The following is a 19,368-nucleotide window of genomic DNA, read 5'->3' as shown; positions in this document are numbered from 1 at the left end:
ATCCTTTTCGCATTTTATCCGGAAACTACAAAAGACAGGGTCGAGTGGAGGAAGCGAGGGGAGGCCTTTGCCCAGCGGGACACTTAGACAGGTTACACCGAAAAAAATATTTTTCTACAATACTACCAGAACGCATAGTAATTAAAAATATAGTTATACCTACTTAAATCCGGTAGTAATAACAAAAAATGTTGTATCGTGTAAAACTTGTTTTTTAAACATCACTGTTTAATTCTAGTTAAATGCAATTTAGTACTGCTTACAATTTCGTTGTAAATGTAAAGATGCAAGTGTTGTAAATATTAAACGTTTGTCTCGTTTAATATATACATCGTAACACTAACTATCGATATGTAAAAATAAAGATACGAGTGTACACGTTACAAGTTATTATGTGGTGGTTACTATAATGCATTGTATTCTGAACGAATCAAACAGTTGTGCCAACACCACGGTGTATGCGCGGGGGGCGGGGGGCCATCATTGGACAGCCATTGCGCCAGCGTCTTTCGTTGCGGCCGGTCGATGTTTTTATTTACGTAGATCCTGTCCATAATTTTATTGTAAACTAGTACAAGTGTATAGTATAAGTGCGTGTTGCTGACACAGTGAAATGTGCCGCGGTGTTCTGTGCCTCGACGTCACGTCAGCGGGCATATGCTGACGTCGCCGGTCAGCCTGTCGCAGTTAACCGGGTCATCGCACCTACTAAGGTGTATGAAGCACGGGCTCCGATTAAAGAAAAGTCCTCCCGCACCGATGTGGATAAGGAGGGATTGTTTATTGTTTTCTTTGTGGAGACAAAATGTTTTTTTTAATTTGTAGTTTCACAGTGCCTTGGTTTTACTGTAATATTGTGTTACTTATTTGATCAATAAAATTAAAAAAAATAAGTGTACTTAAAAACTTGTTTGTTTTGTGAACATGGACGAAGACCTAAGAAACCTTCTAATAACGTGGAACCACACGCTTATAAAGGTCTATATTTACAAGAAGAGCAGTGTACTGGTTATATATTGTTCACGTAACCAGAACCCACTGTGCTGAAGGGACTTCTAAACGAGCCATATGTTCACTGCAATATGTGGCCGGCAACTATTAGTGTCCCTCTCTAACATGTGAGTAAGAGGACACCAATAGTTGCCGGCCACATATTGCAGTGAATATATGGCCCGTTTAGAAGCCCCATTAGCATAGTACGTTCTGGTAACGTGAACAATATAAAACCAGTACACCGAACAACTCGTTCAGTTACATATACTAAATACCTTGTTATAACAACAGGACAGGAACGTATATGTTACTGTATTATTTAGTAACCATTAACAGACCGGCTAGTTGGGTTTACAAAAAGTCTTATACCTACTACTATACGCTTCGTAGAATTAACAAATTTAATTTAACCAGAATGGTCTGGTTATGTTTACAAAGTGTCCTGTCGTCACATATACAACAAGACAATATAGTACAGCTAACCAGATTCTGGTTACCAGTACCAGGTTTTTTTTTCAGTGTAAAAAAAAAAAATTAATATAAATACGTCTGACGTCTCATTATACATAGGGCATACTGAAAATTCCTGGACTGGCCACTTAGAACAAAAAGTCGTCTCATATATCAGAATTCAGAAACTTTCAGTATGGCCCACGTAATCATCTTTTATTTATAACCGACATGTGATGGAAACTAAGTAAACTAACTTCTATTCAATTATTTTAACTTGTAAATTAGGGTTCAAAAAAAATTTTTTTTTATTTTCCGACGGGCCATCCCCTTATTTTGTTACACTTATTATGCTGATAAAATACACCAAGTTTCGTAATTTTATCTCAACTACAAGGGGGTGCTCAACCACTTTGAAAATTTTGTATGTTGTATGAAAACAAAAAAACAGAAGTATTTATTATTCAGATTTTTATTTAAGTATCTGTTTTCACATTATTTGCACATGTGATTTATAAGTTTTTAAGTAGAAAAACAGTTTTATTTCTATTTTTTATAATTTTTCGAAAAGTAAGATTTTTAGAATTTCACCTAAAAAATCATAAAAAATAGAAATAAAAATGGTTTTTCATCAAATAACTTTTAAATCACACTTTAAAATAATGTGAAAACTACTACTTACATAAAACTGAAAAAAATAATAACTTGTTTCTTTTGGATTTCATACAACTTTGAAAAATTTCAAAGTGTTTGAGCATCCCCTTGTAGTTGAGATAAGATTACAAAACTTGGCATATTTAGTCAACAGAATACGTGTAATAAAATGAGAGGGTGCCGCTTTTTCTAGCTGGAGTTTGAATTTTTCCCATACAAACGTGAACCACCCTATTGTAAATTGCAATATGCTATTACCTCTGTCTTCATGTATTAATTGTATTATGTGTGTAGGTATCTCTGTAGATAAAGAGGATTTGTATAGTATGCTATTTTCAAGAGAAAATTTAAAAAAAACCTTTAATATATATAAACGTCTTTAAGTAATTAGCGAAGTCCTTGGACGTTGGACAAAAAATCCCGAAAATTCTTCAGAATTTCCGAGCGACGAAATACAATAGCATTGTTCTTTAATAACGCCCGGCCCTAAATTAATTTGATCTTAGCAAAGCGGCCAATTCATTCGGCCCCTCGATGTTTTCAAAAGAGCAGTTTGTACCGTGTTGTGAGATTTTTTAGTCGAATTTTCTGTTTATAATTTTGAGAAGCCGATTTATAAAACTCAATTTTATGTTGACACTAAGGATGAGAAATGCCATTTTAGAATTGATCACTTCATGATGCCTATGTTTGACTTTTCCATAATAAAGCCAACTGATGATTGCATATAATGATTGCCACATCATTAAATTCTAAGACCTGACCACGACATAGACATCACAGTCAAGTGCAAAAATATGGGTGCATACATCTTACTCAAAAATATGTCCCATGGCTCTTATGTCAGCGAATTAAGAACTATGGGACATATTTTTGAGTATGATGAGAGCACCCATATTTTTACACTTGACTGGTACTGCTACGGAAAAAACCTCAAATATCCGAATACGTTAGTCTCACAAAAGCTACATCTTTCAGAATAAACACGGGGTGCGAGATGAGGAGTTGCCGCAAGTAATGAGTCGCGGCGCGTTTGCGAACTTTCCACTCACTTAGGCAACTCGGCGAACACATCGCGATCATTATCTGCACATTATCCCGGCGCCTGGATTCCGTTGAGCGACGTAAGTGAATCATAGTCACACTTGTTAACGAGTACATTGCGTTGCGTTCACCCTTTATAGGATACACTTAAATTAGATATGGAAAAAATGACCATCCTTTATCATCGTCTATTTGTATTTCTTGCTTATGCAGAATTTTTAGAACGTTAAGGGGACGATGAGGCTTGAATCGTGTCCTTTTTTTTAAGCAAGCGGGTCATTTCTATGTCACCCTTTCTCCATGCAATTAAAACATACCACTCATTATGCAATATCATTGCAAGTTTATATAGCTTTGATATATAAACTTGCAAAAAGGAGTCCCGACTAGTTTCTAGCGATGGCTCGGGGCCCTCGGGGCTGTGGTGTAGTTTAAAACGGGCAGTATTATTTTGAAATTAATAAGGTTTTAATTAAAGAATAAACATGTGAGTCTAAACCGTAAAATTATTCAATGTTAGTATGTCTCACAACAGCTTAAATTCGAATAAACATTTCCTTTTTCTATCCTTAGCTATGGCCTCTACCGCGATGACGGATTGCACAAAAATACAATTGCACTTGGTATATACTATATAGGTAGGAACAATTTGTTCTCGTCTTATAATAAGTGCAGCTGTCACCAGCTACGTGCCAGCGACCTTCTGGAAAAGGGCTTAATATAAATTACATCCGAAAATTGTTCTACTGCAGAATTTTCAGATGGTTACATTCAAATATATACTATAGTATACCTTTAGGATTTTGAGGATTCCGCAGCAAATACTTGAGACAGTTTTTGTTCTTTATTTCTTTAGATAAGGTTTCAAATTGAATAGATTTCTTCTTCACGAAGATTCAAGAAGCCTTTGGGGGTGAATGCGGTACTTTTCTGCCCATACGTTCAACGTATGCACTGTTATCCAAATTTATGTGATTCCGATAGACGATACGGAAGACGTACGACGACAACAAACTAACTCCTTTGTCTTCTGAAACCTGGGCACATTTTGTTTTGTATAGGTAGGCAATTTAAGAATAAGAATAATTACATGGCAAACAAAACAAAATGTGATACAAAAAAGTATATTCAAAACATGACATATATAGTTTACCACGAAATGGTCCCGTCCCGCCTCAGCATAATGCTAACCCTTAAGTAAATTTCGTAATTTCTCTCAAAATTCACAATATTATTAAGTCGAAAATTAATAAATCTGTCTGTTATTACAACGCAACCGTCTAGCCTTTGAGGCCGGTTAGTCCGATAGCAATAACTTTTGAAGTTATAAGATTATTAATGTTGCCTATTTTTTACATATAGTTTTCAGACCACATATTAAACCTAATAATAATAATTTGTGTCATCCTAGGTATTTGCTTAGGTAGAAATTTAGGTATTTCTTTTTTTAAACAGCATTTTGTAAAAAGAATATTCGAGATGAAATTCTTTGTTTCCCTGTAAAAGCAAAGTGGCTTCCGACGTACACACGCATTTTGTGTCATTTTCATCCACGGGTATAATGACATTTAATAAATACCTAATAGTGAACCTCAAATGCCTAAAATAAAATTATAGTCGGTAAGTGAAGTGTTGTACTTCACAGGATATTATAATATGTTATTCAAACAAATGTGTGTCAAATTCATCCACCGCTTTTATTTTTAATCTTTTTTTTTCTTATAAACATCATGTATCTGCCACAAAAAAAAATTCATGTTATTAAGTTTACGTCTACATTATTATAATGCCACATCGAGACAACATTCATAATTTGGGTCATTTTCAACAACGGTTTTTTACTATTTGGCAAAATAAAACTTGGCATGAACGGCGTACGCGGGGAAGGCTACCTACGCGGGTAGGGTGCTTGTTACATGAACATTATGGCTCCTCTACACGATGGGCCAACGCCGGCCACTCCAAGGGACGCATTTATGCGTTAGAGGGAGCAAGTGGCCGGTGTAGAGGAGCCATTACAGTGTATTTATTTCATTCGGAGGCATAATTATTATATTAAGTCTTTTCATAGTGTGGGAGTAGGTATGTTGTAAGTATATTTAAAAATAAAATGTAGGCTCCTAATACTAACCAACATTCGTGATGTTCGCAATCAAAAGGTACGTACGTACGTAGCGCATACCACTTTATCCTTGCCATAAGGACTCTCTGACAGGTTATTTGTATAAAGATACAATAAAATTTCGTCCTTATGGTAAAGGACAAAGTGGTCCCTACCTTTTGAATGAGAATGTCACATCAGCGACTTTTAAAAATAACTTTTATTCGATATTTAGTACACTTTTTAAGATTATTTTAAGACACAATGTATTGCTAATTTTGTGATTTATAAAGCGTGGCAAGCAACGCCAATTACATTGATGATGGTGTACGTTGAATACAAGACTTCATAAATTTTAAAAGTTATTGAAGAAAATATGTTCCTTTGTGGAGCATAATATTTTCTGTTAGAACGATTATGAAACAATTGAATGAATGAATGATTTTATAGGACATTCTTACACAGATTGGCTTAGTCGATAAACAACGATATTATAGAATATAAGAAATTATGTATATATGTATATAATATACTATAAGAAATTCCACTGCGAGTAAAACGATGATAGTTGCTGAAAAATACCGAGCTGAGGTTTTTAATTTGAAGAGAAATGTAATGTTTGACATTTTAGTAATAAAGGACCCATAAAACTATTTATTTATTAGGCATTATAGACCTTTACGCCCATGAACAAAGATAACTGCCGAAAAAACTCTTAGCGTAAATGCTTTAAAATTTAAGGGCAAACATTACAATGTAGTAATATAGGTCCCAGAAAACTATTTATTTGTTATTATACACCGCTAAGTCCATGTTATTTGTTTTAAATTTAGAGTTTAGAAACTAATTCGTGGTAGTAAACGATACAAATATTTAAAAAGTCCTTTACAACCTTGTTCGCTTCATATACTTATGGTAAAATAATTTTAGGGCGGGTCATAAAGGGCAAGTAAAATAATAATTGTCAATAGTAAAATATGTCCTTTACGACCATATTGACCATACGAGATACGATATGAAAAATCATCAAGACAAATGAAGGGCTTAAAGGACGACAAAAGACATGTAAGTCATTTACAAGCATATTTATATTTAGCGGTAACCTTAACGATAATATCTATGAATTTCTAATTTATAACTGGTCATTTACGCCCCTTGAGATAAGCTGTTTTTGCAAGCTCATTGTGCAAAAATTGGGTCGTAAAGGCAACTTTTAAAGAGATATAAAAATTTTCACTATACAGAACGAAAGCGCTTGGAATTCTGAACAAAACTGTATATAACGACTACCGTAGGCTCAAAGGGCGTAAGGGACAAAATTGCAAAAATACTGTTAGACTCAGTATTTTTTTTCTCTATCGAATAGTATATTTTACGTATCGATAACTTGAAAAAAATGTCCGTTAAGCCCTATGAAAAATCAATGCTTGAACACAGTTTTCCAACGCATTTGGCCGTATCTGCCAATTCAAACTAACTCCTAACTTTGTGTACGATACGCCGTTTGCATCGGAAATTTTTGAGTGCTTAATGTACGTTACGCCCACAACTAATGTACAAAAAATGTATAATTATTGTATATTTATGCGAGAGAGAGATTCAATGGAAGAGATACGCCCGCGCCCCCATACTATGTATAATTTCGGGTTTATATTTGTTGCTTTTTTGTGTTTAAGTGGGATGACCTAGTTATACCTACTTTCCTTGTCAATTTTTTTGTTAAGTAGGTACTTGCACTACCTGCTCATGTGCTCATTGCTTTATTTATAGGGTTACTAAATTTTTAAATAATTTAAACTGAACTAGTGGGTACTTTTTAGAGATGCACCGAATATCCGGTTACTATCCGGTATTGACCTATCTGGCTATTATTTTACTATCCGGCCGGATACCGGAATTTACAGGATTAACCTTATGAAAGTTACTGTCTAGGTATAACGTTTGCATTTAAATCCATAGAAGTACGTAAGCCTGGCCGCATGCCTTTTTCTACTCTAATATAATGTCATAAATATGCGATCATATTCAATAAGTTTTACTGAATAGACATACGAAATTTCAAAACTACTACTATACCTAATAGTACTTTAGTATGTTAAAGTAAAATTTATAAAAAGTAAAAGTTTCGTGGTTTTCGAGATAATCGCACTTTTATGTCTTTTTACTAGTTAGCACCATACTTCACTTTAATCACCATCTAGGCCATATCTTTGTTTGGAGAAATGTAAATAGCATGTGTGATACCATTTTAGAATCAGTATTAGATAAACTATTTTTAAGAAAGTTGGCCACTCTGTTCTCCATACGTTTTTTTTTTCACCACAAGCGATCAGACTTCTTAAATATGTTAGAGTACAATGTATTTTTTGGATTAAGGTCTTCCAAAAATACACCTTGGCTATGGAAAAACTGTATTGCCTATCGGTTTGGTTAGCAGGCCTATTAGAGAATATTTTTCAAAAAACAGAAGGTAAAAATCTTTTCATTTATGTCCTAGGCGATCATTACAGTGAAACAAGGAACCAAAATTAGAAAAGTGCGATTATCTCGAAAACCACGAAACTTTTACTAAACCTGTAAGTGAATTTTCTGGACCAGCCTAAGGTGCCCTGTCGATGGTTAGAAGGTTGTCCATTAATTACTGGACATCCTGTATAAATGGTAGGACAGCAGTGATTCTGTTGAAGTAATCATCATCATCATCATTGTTCTTAAGAGCCTAGCTCTCGTCGGTGGAGTATTCGCCATTCCGTTCTTTTCTCTGCCACTGTTTTGAGCTCCTGATACGTCACTACATTAATTTTCTCTTTGGCCTGGTCAATATATGCACGTCTCGGTCTTCCTCTGCCTCTCTGTTTTTCTATTCTGCCTTCAATTATAGACTTTATGTAAGTATCGTGACGTATCAGGTGCCCCAACATGTTTCCCCTTCGGTTTTCAATTGTTTTTAGCAGAGATCTCTTCTCACCTACCAAATTTAATTTAATTAATATACTTGAAGTAATATAAACAAATATAAAAAAAAACATTGTTTTTGTAGAGTGTAAAAAAACATTGTTTTCTTAAAAACGACCTTTTCCACGTTTAAGTACCCAAAATAACAAAAATGGGGAAAACTTGACAGTAAATACATACATCTCTATAATTTTTCAGAAAAAAAAATGTAAATTATAGTACGCAACTTGCATTTAGGGAACACTATACTTCTAGTGTTCCCTAAATGCAAGTTGCGAATATTGCAACGAAATTGTTGGATTTACGCCAAATGGTACTAAAACAGTTTAATTTTTAGTACATTACGCTCTTTTTCTGATAAGATAAACATTAAAGAAGAGGCGTAAGGGACGCCTTTTTAAAAATAGTCGTGTTTTTTGGCGTAACGGACATGCTATTTTTGTAAATAAGCATTGTATTCAAGAAATCAGTTTAAAAGACCTCAAAAAACCACATACAGGCATCAGGCATAATTCAAACAAACAAAAAAGGTCTGATTTTTTTCTCAAAACAAAACTGATTTTTGGCTCTCCTGGAAAGATATCCTGGCGTTTTGTCAGTTAAGCCCTTTGAGGCTACGGTAGTGGACATAACTCATTTTTGCCAAAATGTCCTTTACGCCAATTGAACCCAAAGGTAATTATTATCCAAGAAGCTTGAACTATCAAAAGTGTTGGTAATTATTATTTAAGGTAAATGTATTCAAAACATCAGAATAAACAGGCATTAAATAACCTCAATACGTGTACATAATTAATAATATCTATTATAAAAAAATGCTAAGAACAAAAAATACATTAAAAAAATAATGTGCATAATTTACGTTAATTATGGAAAGACTGGTTTGTGCTATTTATAATGAAAAAAAAATGATTATATTAAAATTTATTAGTCCATATAATTAAGATATATTGAAGTTAGACTTGATTAGATATTCAAGAAGTAATATTTTTATCAAAGAATGAAAGTTACCTCAAGTCACGGTATTAATAAGCAAATTTTACTCAAGTGGTACCTTTTCCCTGTCATTGTCACAAGTATATGATGCGTAACCGTAATGTGTATAGATATAAACAGACCTTAATTCTCGCAATGAGATGTACTTACTTACAGTTCTTTTGCTAAATGGTGACATTGTACAATATTTATAAGTTCTCTTTGTAGTAGTATAACTTTGCATAAGTTGCGTTAATTTGGCGCGCAGGCGAAGTAAACATGCGTTGCGTACGCATCGTGTGGTTTTTAGAGAGAGGCCCTTACCCGCCGCCACGCCAAGGTCGCGCCGCGCCCGCCGCGCCCGCTCCCCGTGCATGGCCCGCGTTGCCCGTTAAGAGCCACCCGCTAGCGTCGTATGAACGCGAACATTATTTTTGTATTATTTGTTTATGCAATGGATGAAACTGACACAAATTTATATTTCTTATTTATCCCGCCTTTTATATTAATAAGGTGTGAACTCTAGTCTAGTAACCTTAATATTCTTTTGTTATGATAATATCTTGTTAGAACAAAATTATCAAAAATCTTATGAAGCTGTGCCTCAATAAGACACAAAAACATGTAATGTACATATTGACACGATTAAATGCTACGTCAGCAATTTTTTTTAACTTTAATTATTTTTTGAGTAATTTTGAATAGTATGACATAGTATCCGATTGCAATGGACGTAATTGACACAAACTATGTTTTCACATTATACAAACTATCCTAAATGCGACACAGTTACACGTTTTCTCTCGAATATTCTTTTCTCCAATATAATTCAAAATAAAAATAATTACCACAAATTATGAAATAACTTAAAAAGCAAATAATATCTGTGACACAAAACAAAATGTAAGATTAACATCTTAAAACAGCATACGTAAGTGAAAAAAAAATTGACTTTAATATTACTTTAAGTTAAGGGCTCAAAATATAGCCAGCGCTACGGGACTAGGTTCCTCATAGCAAAAGGTTGAGATGACATTGGCAAGGAAAAACGCCCATCAAAAAGTAAAATAAAAGTCTCGTGGTAATTTAGCACACATTACCTATTTACTTTCTCTTTATCTTTATCTATGAAAAAAACTTTAGATGGTCTTATTTCAGGTGGTCATCTTGCCTACGCCGCAGTGTCCCTCAAAGTGCTACAAAAATACTAATGTATTGGCTTGACGTGACGTTCTAATATTCATAAATGGTGATTTAACCTTACCTTAATATACACCAAGGTTCCGTTTGCAGTTTTTAAAAGACAAAAAGAAAACAATAAAGAAAAAACACAAACAAAAAAGTTCATGTTTCCGCCCGGGATCGAACCGGGGGCCTTGTGCGTGTGAAGCACACGTGATAACCGCTACACTACGGAAACTTATTTACACTGTCGCAAATTAGCCACTACCTACAACTAGAGCAAAGTTCCTTTCTCTTATCGCGCGACGATATGCGTTGGTGTCATTGAATAAGATATAACGTATATACCTACATATTGCATAATATAGGTAAGTACATTCATTCATTCATTTTATTGAGCCGTTATCACAGTGAACTCGCACAATGCTCTGGGGATACACATTTGTACCCAAAAAAATTGTAATACTTAGTTGATATTTAGCTAAAGATTATAGAGAATTATTTTATTTTATTTTTTATTTTATTTTATTATTCAAATGTAAGGGACTAAGGGATACCATTTGGTATTTGTATGCAGTAGATACATAATAGATACTTTATACTTACGGCTTGATTCGAACTTTAAGATACGTCAAAAATTTGCTAAAGATACAACATGGATCGGATATATCCCACATACACATCCGATCCATTTCGTCTCTTTAGCAAATTTTTGATTAAAGTTCGAATCGGGCCGTATAATAAATACATATGTATAATCAGAAATTTTTTGGAAGTCATTTCTTGCTTGGTCATTTCCGTCTCAGTAGGCATTCCATTCCTACAGTCTCTCTATCTAAAGATTAACCAGTAAAATCCCTCCATAAAAAGGGCCTTCATTCAGTAGTAATGCAATCTCCAGTACCAGGGCTGCATGTCTGGCAGAGCGGGCCTCGTTAAGAGGCGCCGGGGGGACGATGACTGGCTGAATTGCAGATCGTTTCGGGACGGAGCTTTCTGATTGGTGGACGAGCGGTGGTGAGGCGTAGGGTGCACCATTGTAATGTGAGACACATCACATACGAACATGATATAATTTATGTTATGATTAAGCAGATAAACAATAAACATGATGCGCTGTAGTACAGTAGCTGTTATCTATGTAAAATGTTCGTAGACATTTTTTTGAAGTTTAGTAGATAACTTTATTAAGGAATGTTACATTTAAATCAATGCCATTAATAAGTACCCACCAAAAACATAAATGTAAAAAAGGAGAGCCAAGTTCAATACAAAAATTATGCTTGGCTGTGGGGCTCGCCGCAAAAAGAATGGAGATCTAAATGAGTGCCACTGCCAAGTTCTATGCAAAATCCAAATATGTATTTATAGGAACAAAATAACATTATAAACAAGTATTAAACTCTATTTCTTTGCTTTATTGGATACCTATAACAATTGCTGTTATTTAAAAAAATGTGAGATCTTAAAGTAGGTTAGATTTGACTTGGCCAATTTTCATTATATCAATCATTTTATTTATATTGTAATTCTGATAAAACCTGGCCAAGCCAAATCTAAACTACTTTAAGATCTCACATTTTTTTAAATAACAGCAATTGTTATAGGTATCCAATAAAGCAAAGAAATAGAGTTTAATACTTGTTTATAATGTTATTTTGTTCCTATAAATACATATTTGGATTTTGCATAGAACTTGGCAGTGGCACTCATTTAGATCTCCATTCTTTTTGCGGCGAGCCCCACAGCCAAGCATAATTTTTGTATTGAACTTGGCTCTCCTTTTTTACATTTATGTTTTTGGTGGGATATCAATACTTTTTGTAAAGAAAACTAGGCAGGTATTGAGATTTAATGTTTTTTCTTGTGTTTCCGCTGTATGGTTTTTACTTCTGTTCTTTGTATAATTATGTGGTGCCGCGCGCCGCCGACGACACACCGTTGGCCGGTTGTTTAGAGCGTATTACAAGTTTTTTGTATGGGGACACCACTTATTTTTTGACTAAATTTTAATATAGCAAATATAATAATACATATATTGGGGTAGTTTCAAATATCTGCTTGTAACGGTTCCAACGCTACAATAAAAAAATATTTTTTTGTATGGGGACCCCCCCTATTGTTTAACTTTTTTTTATTTTTAGATTTTTTCCTACGCTAACACACAATAACCGAGCTGGATTCCAAATTTCATCCTTCTAGGTCATCTGGAAGTAGGTTAGGTTTAGGTACTTATATGTCAGTCCCAATAAAAAATGGTTTTTTTTGTATGGGGACCCCCCCTATTTTTAAACTTTATTTTATTTTTAGATTTTTTCCTACGGTTACACACAATAACCGAGCTGGATTCCAAATTTCATCCTTCTAGGTCATCTGGAAGTAGGTTAGGTTTAGGTACTTATATGTCAGTCCCAATAAAAAGTGGTTTTTTTGTATGGGGACCCCCCCCCTATTTTTTAACTTTATTTTATTTTTAGATTTTTTCCTACGGTTACACACAATAACCAAGCTGGATTCCAAATTTCATCCTTCTAGGTCATCTGGAAGTAGGTTAGGTTTAGGTACTATAAGTCATAAGTCAGTCTTAAAATTTACGACTTTTTGACCTTCATACGTTTATAACCGTTTGAGCTAGCTTCATGAAATTTGGGCTTCTAGATATCCTTATGGATATAATTAAACACACGTAGTTTTATGTGTTTACGTCAAAGATGTTTTGAGTTATAGAAGGGTCAAAAGTGGCACCAAGTGGTTCGTGTAATATTACACTCGGCGCTGGCTAGCCAGTTCCTTTGCTTGAACTTGGCTTGACACGCTGCCGCGTGTCTAGATATTGATGTCGGTTAAAACCCAACCAACCAAAAACTACTAGTAGTAACTATGACTCAATGCGAGAGGTATAGGTGTAGGTACATATTATAGTCCTACATAAGTATTTTTTTAAACAAATAAATATAAAATATGGTTTGCCATGACCTCCGACGCGTGAAAACTTCCCAAGCAATTGGAATGTGCAGTACTTTTACATGCGCGCCCAAAGTAGTTAAACGACTATTGAAGCATAAAGGCCCGAAAGATGCGAAAAGGGAAATCCTAATCTTTTTGCTGGAACGCAAGCCGCACTAAAGTCCAGAGTGTTTTAGAAGAAATTAAAGAGAGAGATTCCTTTTGCACTTTATTCGTAGAATTAGGAATGGAATTAAGCACAGATTTGCGAGCGATTACTCGGTACGGTGAATGGTGCTAAATCTTCCTCGGAAATTAAGAGACCACGGCGAGGAAACGCATTTATATTACACGCTCGAACTGACAGTTCAACATTTTAAAGGAAAGTAATTTATTTGCAAACAATTAATGAATTAAATTAAACAATCAGCAAAAGGTTCAAGCTTGTTTATTTCTTGAAATATAATTAATTAAAGACTTTATAGCTTTCTCGCTCAACGTATGATTAGATTAAGATTAAGTATATTAAGAAATGTAAAGATTTAATTACATATTATAAGACAAGTACCTATACTTAAGATTCCTAAGACGCGGAAGTTAATTTCTTTCTTTTTAATCATACCTAATAATTTCGTTAGAAATAAATAATCAATGAATGTAAAATGTAAAACACTATAAAAGTCTATAAATAAACAATAAGTCTAAACGTGTGTAAATTGAATAAATTGGCTAACCTGATCCTGATTATTTAATTTCGACGAGATTTGCTTTTATATTAACAATATAATTTTATTCCTTATCCAAATACTAATACGAACAAAGGGCTTGATGTTGACATTAGTAAAATTTAATTAAGTACTTTCATTTTCTTCAAAGTAAAGAAAAGAAGCAGAGAGCGTTAAAATTCATATTAAAAGGGTTAGTCATGATCTAGTCAGTAACAGGATCACATAAATCTGAAGAGGCCTAACAGTGTGGGCGGAGAATTGACAACACCGGTAAAAACCGAAACCGAAGGGAGGTAACACTTCTAAAAGTATTCTTATGTCAACAATACCGGTACCGGTAGGCCGTTAGAGCTCTTTCCCACTGACGTCCAGTTTTTTGCGGGTACGGTTTTCTGCAGGATCCCGTTTTAGTACTTAGTATACGTGCTAATATAGTAACGTTCACACGAGCATTCTGTTTGCACGCATACTACTAAAAACGGGATTCTGCAGAAAACCGTACCCGAAAAAAACTGGAAGTCAGTGGGAAAGACCTCTTGTTATTTATTGAACTGGCCAAACTTCATCAAAGGGTTACCTGTTCTATTTTAGAATTAGGATCCCAGAAATGTTGAGGAGATATTTCTAATTTTCTAAACAACACCGCAGGTGGGCGGGAAGTTAGCATTTGACGAACCCGAAAATAAAGAAGCAGGATTCGATATTGTTAAGATGACTGCCCAAGTAGCACAGATAGCTCTATAACTAATCACTTTTAGTTCTATCTAACGCTCTGCGCGTATTAAGACACTTATAACAGCACTATCGTGGTCCTACAGCTGTATAATAGATCTCAGTGATATTTATATACCTTAGGGCTGATTAAAAGCTGCATTACCGCTCTGAAAACTACCATTAATACGCAAAGAGTGATATAAAGGTATATTTGCTACGACCCTATACAGCTTTAAGGGTTATCAAATGCTTTAACCGTTATAAGGTCTGTTTAGTGGATAAAATTACGCTATGTGCTGTATAAGGAGGTAATTGTGGACTTTTATTACGTTGACTTATTAAGGGAGCACAAGTGAACTATTATGAAGCTAATAGACGTATAATGGAACATATGTGGCACATAATACAGCTTGTCGCTGAACATGTTTACCGCTAAGCAGCTTTTATTACGCTGACTTTTAAGGGAGCACGAGTGAACTATTATGAAGCCAATAGACGTATAGTGGAACACACGTGGCGCATAATACAGCTTATAGCTGAATATGTTTACCGCTAAGCAGCTTTTATTATTCTGACTTTTTAAGGAAGCACGAATGAACTATTATAAAGCCAATAGACGTATAATGGAACACGTGGGGCGCATAATACAGCTTATCGCTGAACATGTTTACCGCTAAGCAGCTTTTATTACGCTGACTTGTAAGGAAGCACGAGTGAACTAATATGAAGCCAATAGACGTATAAATGGAACACATGTGGCGCATAATACAGCTTATAGCTGAACATGTTTACCGCTAAGCAGCTTTTATTATTGTGACTTTTTAAGGAAGCACAAATGAACTATTATGAAGCCAATAGACGTATAATGGAACATATGGGGCGCATAATACAGCTTACCACTGAACATGTTTACCGCTAAAGCAGCTTTTATTTCGCTGACTTATTATAAGGGAGAACGAGTGAACTATTATGAAACCAATAGACGTATAATCGAACACATGTGGCGCATAATACGGCTTAGCGCTGAACATGTTTACCGTTAAGCAGCCTATATATAACCATTGAGACTGTCTGCATAGCGGCTGTTTAAACGTTCACAAGATGCCTTATAACTGTTTAGAGGTTCACTAGTGTATTGAAATAACGACTTGGACTTTATAGTGGTTCACTTAAGTATCTTTATCAGTCGTATGCTGCATATTAGAATTTTAATGGTTCACGTTGCTTTTTAACATTGACCGCCATTTTATCGTAGATAACCTACAAAATTGGTATTACTTTTTCAACTTTTAAGGGTAATAATATTTTTTTGTGCATGAGTTCTTAACCTAAATCATTAGTTTAGTACTTTCTATAACTTATTATTAACTTTTTATCTCATAATTCTGTCCAAACCACTGAGATAGTTTTTATACATAGCTTATTTATATGATTAATTTAAATAAATACTGATTATTTTCGTGGCGCACTGAAATTTTCTTAGATAATGTATATATATAATGTCAATAAACTTGCATTCCCAAACATCTTTCTCGCATTAATATATAAAAGATCATGTATAACTAAACACTTTAACAAAATGACTTATGGTGTCGTTGCGCTTGACGTTTTCGCTTCAGTATAAATATGTTCACCTCTGCGTTCGTCGTCAATGTCACTATACTAAATAATAGCTGTTTTTTAAGGCAGAGGTGTAAAAGTATGTTATTCATTATCTTTTATTCAGCCCAACGTCAATCTTTCCCGGTATTAGGGCTCACATGTGACATATTAGCTGAATAAAGGGTAACTGGTGGTCTCTTACCCAGTCAATATACACCTCTTATAACTCCTGTTACCCCTTATAATTCCGTTAAATTGCTGCTACAACGCTCTTAAGTAGCTATGTGAACTTAAGGCTGCTTAATTTGTGCCCATTTAAGAGTAATAAAAGCTGAAAAGACGCTTATACAGCTCATATGCAGCTTTTTTATCCAGCTTCAAGCGTATTCGTATTTCATTATGCGGCTGCTATACAGCTAATCTGTGCTACTTGGGTGATACAATTTTTAAGCCGAAATTAATAAGGAATTAAATTGATTAAGCCCGTATAAAGCGCTGAAGGGTTAGATTGATCTAATTCGACATTAGGACACCAGGAGACTACAGGAGGTATCTTTAACCTTCTGGCATCTATAAAAAAAAGGAAACAGGAGTAGCGACGCCCACGTGGAAAAAACTATGGGTTCATTGGATAACACTGTCTCTTTTACACAGTGTCGAAGGAATGGGATGGGACCGATTGTGGTATTCTATGGAGCAGGTATAAGGGATTCTTGTTTACTCATGCATGCTTTTTTATTTATTGATCAATTATTTGGGCATGTATGATATGTTTGTTTGTTTTCGCCATTAACAAATAATTGAAATTGTAAGTACATATATGTCTACAATGTCGATTAGGTAGGATGTCGATAGTACAGCTGTATTAAGTTTAGTTCGTGCTTAATATACTTCAATCTTTAATACGATTATTAAACATATGACTTTGACTTTTTTAAGTTTTTACTTTGTTTCCAAATTACAAGCATCATATGATTTGACGGTGTGTTTCAAATATTAACTTTATTATATTTGTATTAAGGTTAAAAATCAGATTAATTAAAACCTGCACCGATGTTTTGGCCAGCATTTCAAAATTTCAACTAAGCTTGTCAAACCACAGTTTGTAAACAAAATCCCAAGTGAAAAAAATTCTGTACGAATTGAATTAGAAGTTAGAAGCAACATTTCTGCAAGTTTTCTAAAACAACGCTAGTCAAGTGAAAGAGTTAATAATGATCTACTTGACAACCAGGATCTTATGCGTTACAAGGAGTTATCTTGGGAAGATTTGGAAGCATCCTTGACAAAAAGCGCGTATTATGTGCACGACGTTGCACTAAAGGCAACACAATTAACTAACCATTGGTGGACCTTACGGCTTTAGAATAAGGTTTACGAATGATCAGTTACAGTGAGAACGGCGGCACGACCAACAAGTAGTATATTGCACCTTACGGCTATGAAATAAGGCTAAAAATGGAATACAACTGCTTGACATTGTACTGTATAACTTTGGCCCGCCCTTTAAACGACAAAAAAACAAAAGGCGGTAGTTTTTATTTTAAAACTATCAGCCTGCCAAACGCGACAAAATACAGAATTTCTGGTTGGTTATTTTAGCTTTTAGTTTATTTTTTATGCATAAAATAGCAATATAAAAATCGGTGCAAATTGTATTTTGTCAAACATAATATAATATGTATGTTTTGCATACATAGGTATTCGAAGTGCAATAATAGTTACATACGTATCAGATACATAATATACCCTACTTACGTTTTATTTACATATATAGCAAAAGTGATTTATTCAGAGCGTACAAATACCAGGCTATCAGAAAACGCAGGTGTACAGTCAGCTACAGAGTAAAGGTAGAGGCATACCTGTAAGCTGGGCGGGCAGTGGTCCAGCAGTTCCAGCATGTGCTGGATGTTCTGCGCGTCCTGGATGACGAAGTTGAGCTCCATGTCGAACTCGCCGCCCACCAGCTGGAACAATACACACATCAGTTAAAACAGGTCTCAAAATACTTATTTTAAATAATTTTTCTCAAACATGCAATGAAATATTGATGTTATGTTCCTTAAAATAGGCTGCGAAGTATGACGTTTCAGGTGCGGCTAGGACAAAAGGTCGTTAATGGAATTTCATACACATCTTGCAGACCTAGGCCGGCAGTTCTCTTTTTTAATTTTCATTTCACAGATATTTGTGACACAGCATCGTGGCATTCATCCATTAAAAAAAACTAGAGGCAGTATTTGCTTTATGGTTCGTAATGACACTCTGCCACTACGCCTATAAAAAAAAACAAAAAACAATGTTTGCTATAATTTGCAGTTTGATTTGTATAAAATCAACATGAACTTAATAAATAATACATTCTATAATTTTTAACCGACTTCCAAATCTCAAAGAAGGAGGTTATCAATTCGGTTGTATGTTTTTTTTTATTTTTTTTATTTTTTTTTATGTTTGTTACTCCATAACTCCGTCATTACTGGACCGATTTTGAAAATTCTTTTTGTGATTGAATGTATATGCATACAGATTGGTCCCGTTTTTGTCAAAACCCAGTTCTGATGATGGGATCCATGAGGAATCGAGGAAACTCCTCAAATCTTAAAGGCATACACATAGTGATTTTTGGTTTTTTATCAACGAATCAAGCATATACATCCAAAAAAGTGACATTTGATGAAGTGGAACTGCTGATGATGATCAGAACGGAACTCTTCAACGACGCATAGTTCACGGTTGGCGATTTGTCCTCTTCGTTACGTTTGTTAAGCAAGTTAAGTTTTTAAGCCACATTTTTGTCAAGCTCGAGTTCTGATGATGGGATCCATGAGGAATCAAGGGAACTCCTCAAATCTTAAAGGCATGCGTATAGAGATTTTTGTATTTACATCAGAAAATCAAGCATTTTCATTATAAACTGTCGCATTTGATGAAGTGGAACTGCTGATGATGATCAGAACAGAACTCTTCAACGACGCATAGTTCACGTTTGGCGATTTTTCCTCTTCGTTATGTTCGTTA

The 19,368-nt window shown here is 34.6% G+C and overlaps 1 protein-coding gene and 1 non-coding gene across 2 annotated transcripts in view; both read right to left on the bottom strand.

Moving 5' to 3' along the window:
- Positions 1-19,368, bottom strand: part of LOC134670633 (neurobeachin) — a 604,515-nt gene that overhangs the window by 381,013 nt on the left and 204,134 nt on the right. The window contains exon 2 of the mRNA XM_063528438.1: positions 18,210-18,314. Within this exon, the coding sequence (XP_063384508.1) occupies positions 18,210-18,314 (105 nt within the window). The remainder of the gene's footprint in view (positions 1-18,209; positions 18,315-19,368) is intronic.
- Positions 10,520-10,592, bottom strand: Trnav-cac (transfer RNA valine (anticodon CAC)). The gene has a single exon. It is a non-coding gene; the product is annotated as a tRNA-Val (tRNA).

This window comes from Cydia fagiglandana, chromosome 14 (genome assembly GCF_963556715.1).
Source record: "Cydia fagiglandana chromosome 14, ilCydFagi1.1, whole genome shotgun sequence".
Lineage (NCBI taxonomy): Eukaryota > Metazoa > Arthropoda > Insecta > Lepidoptera > Tortricidae > Cydia > Cydia fagiglandana.
This window is presented reverse-complemented; position numbering and strand designations above follow the sequence as displayed.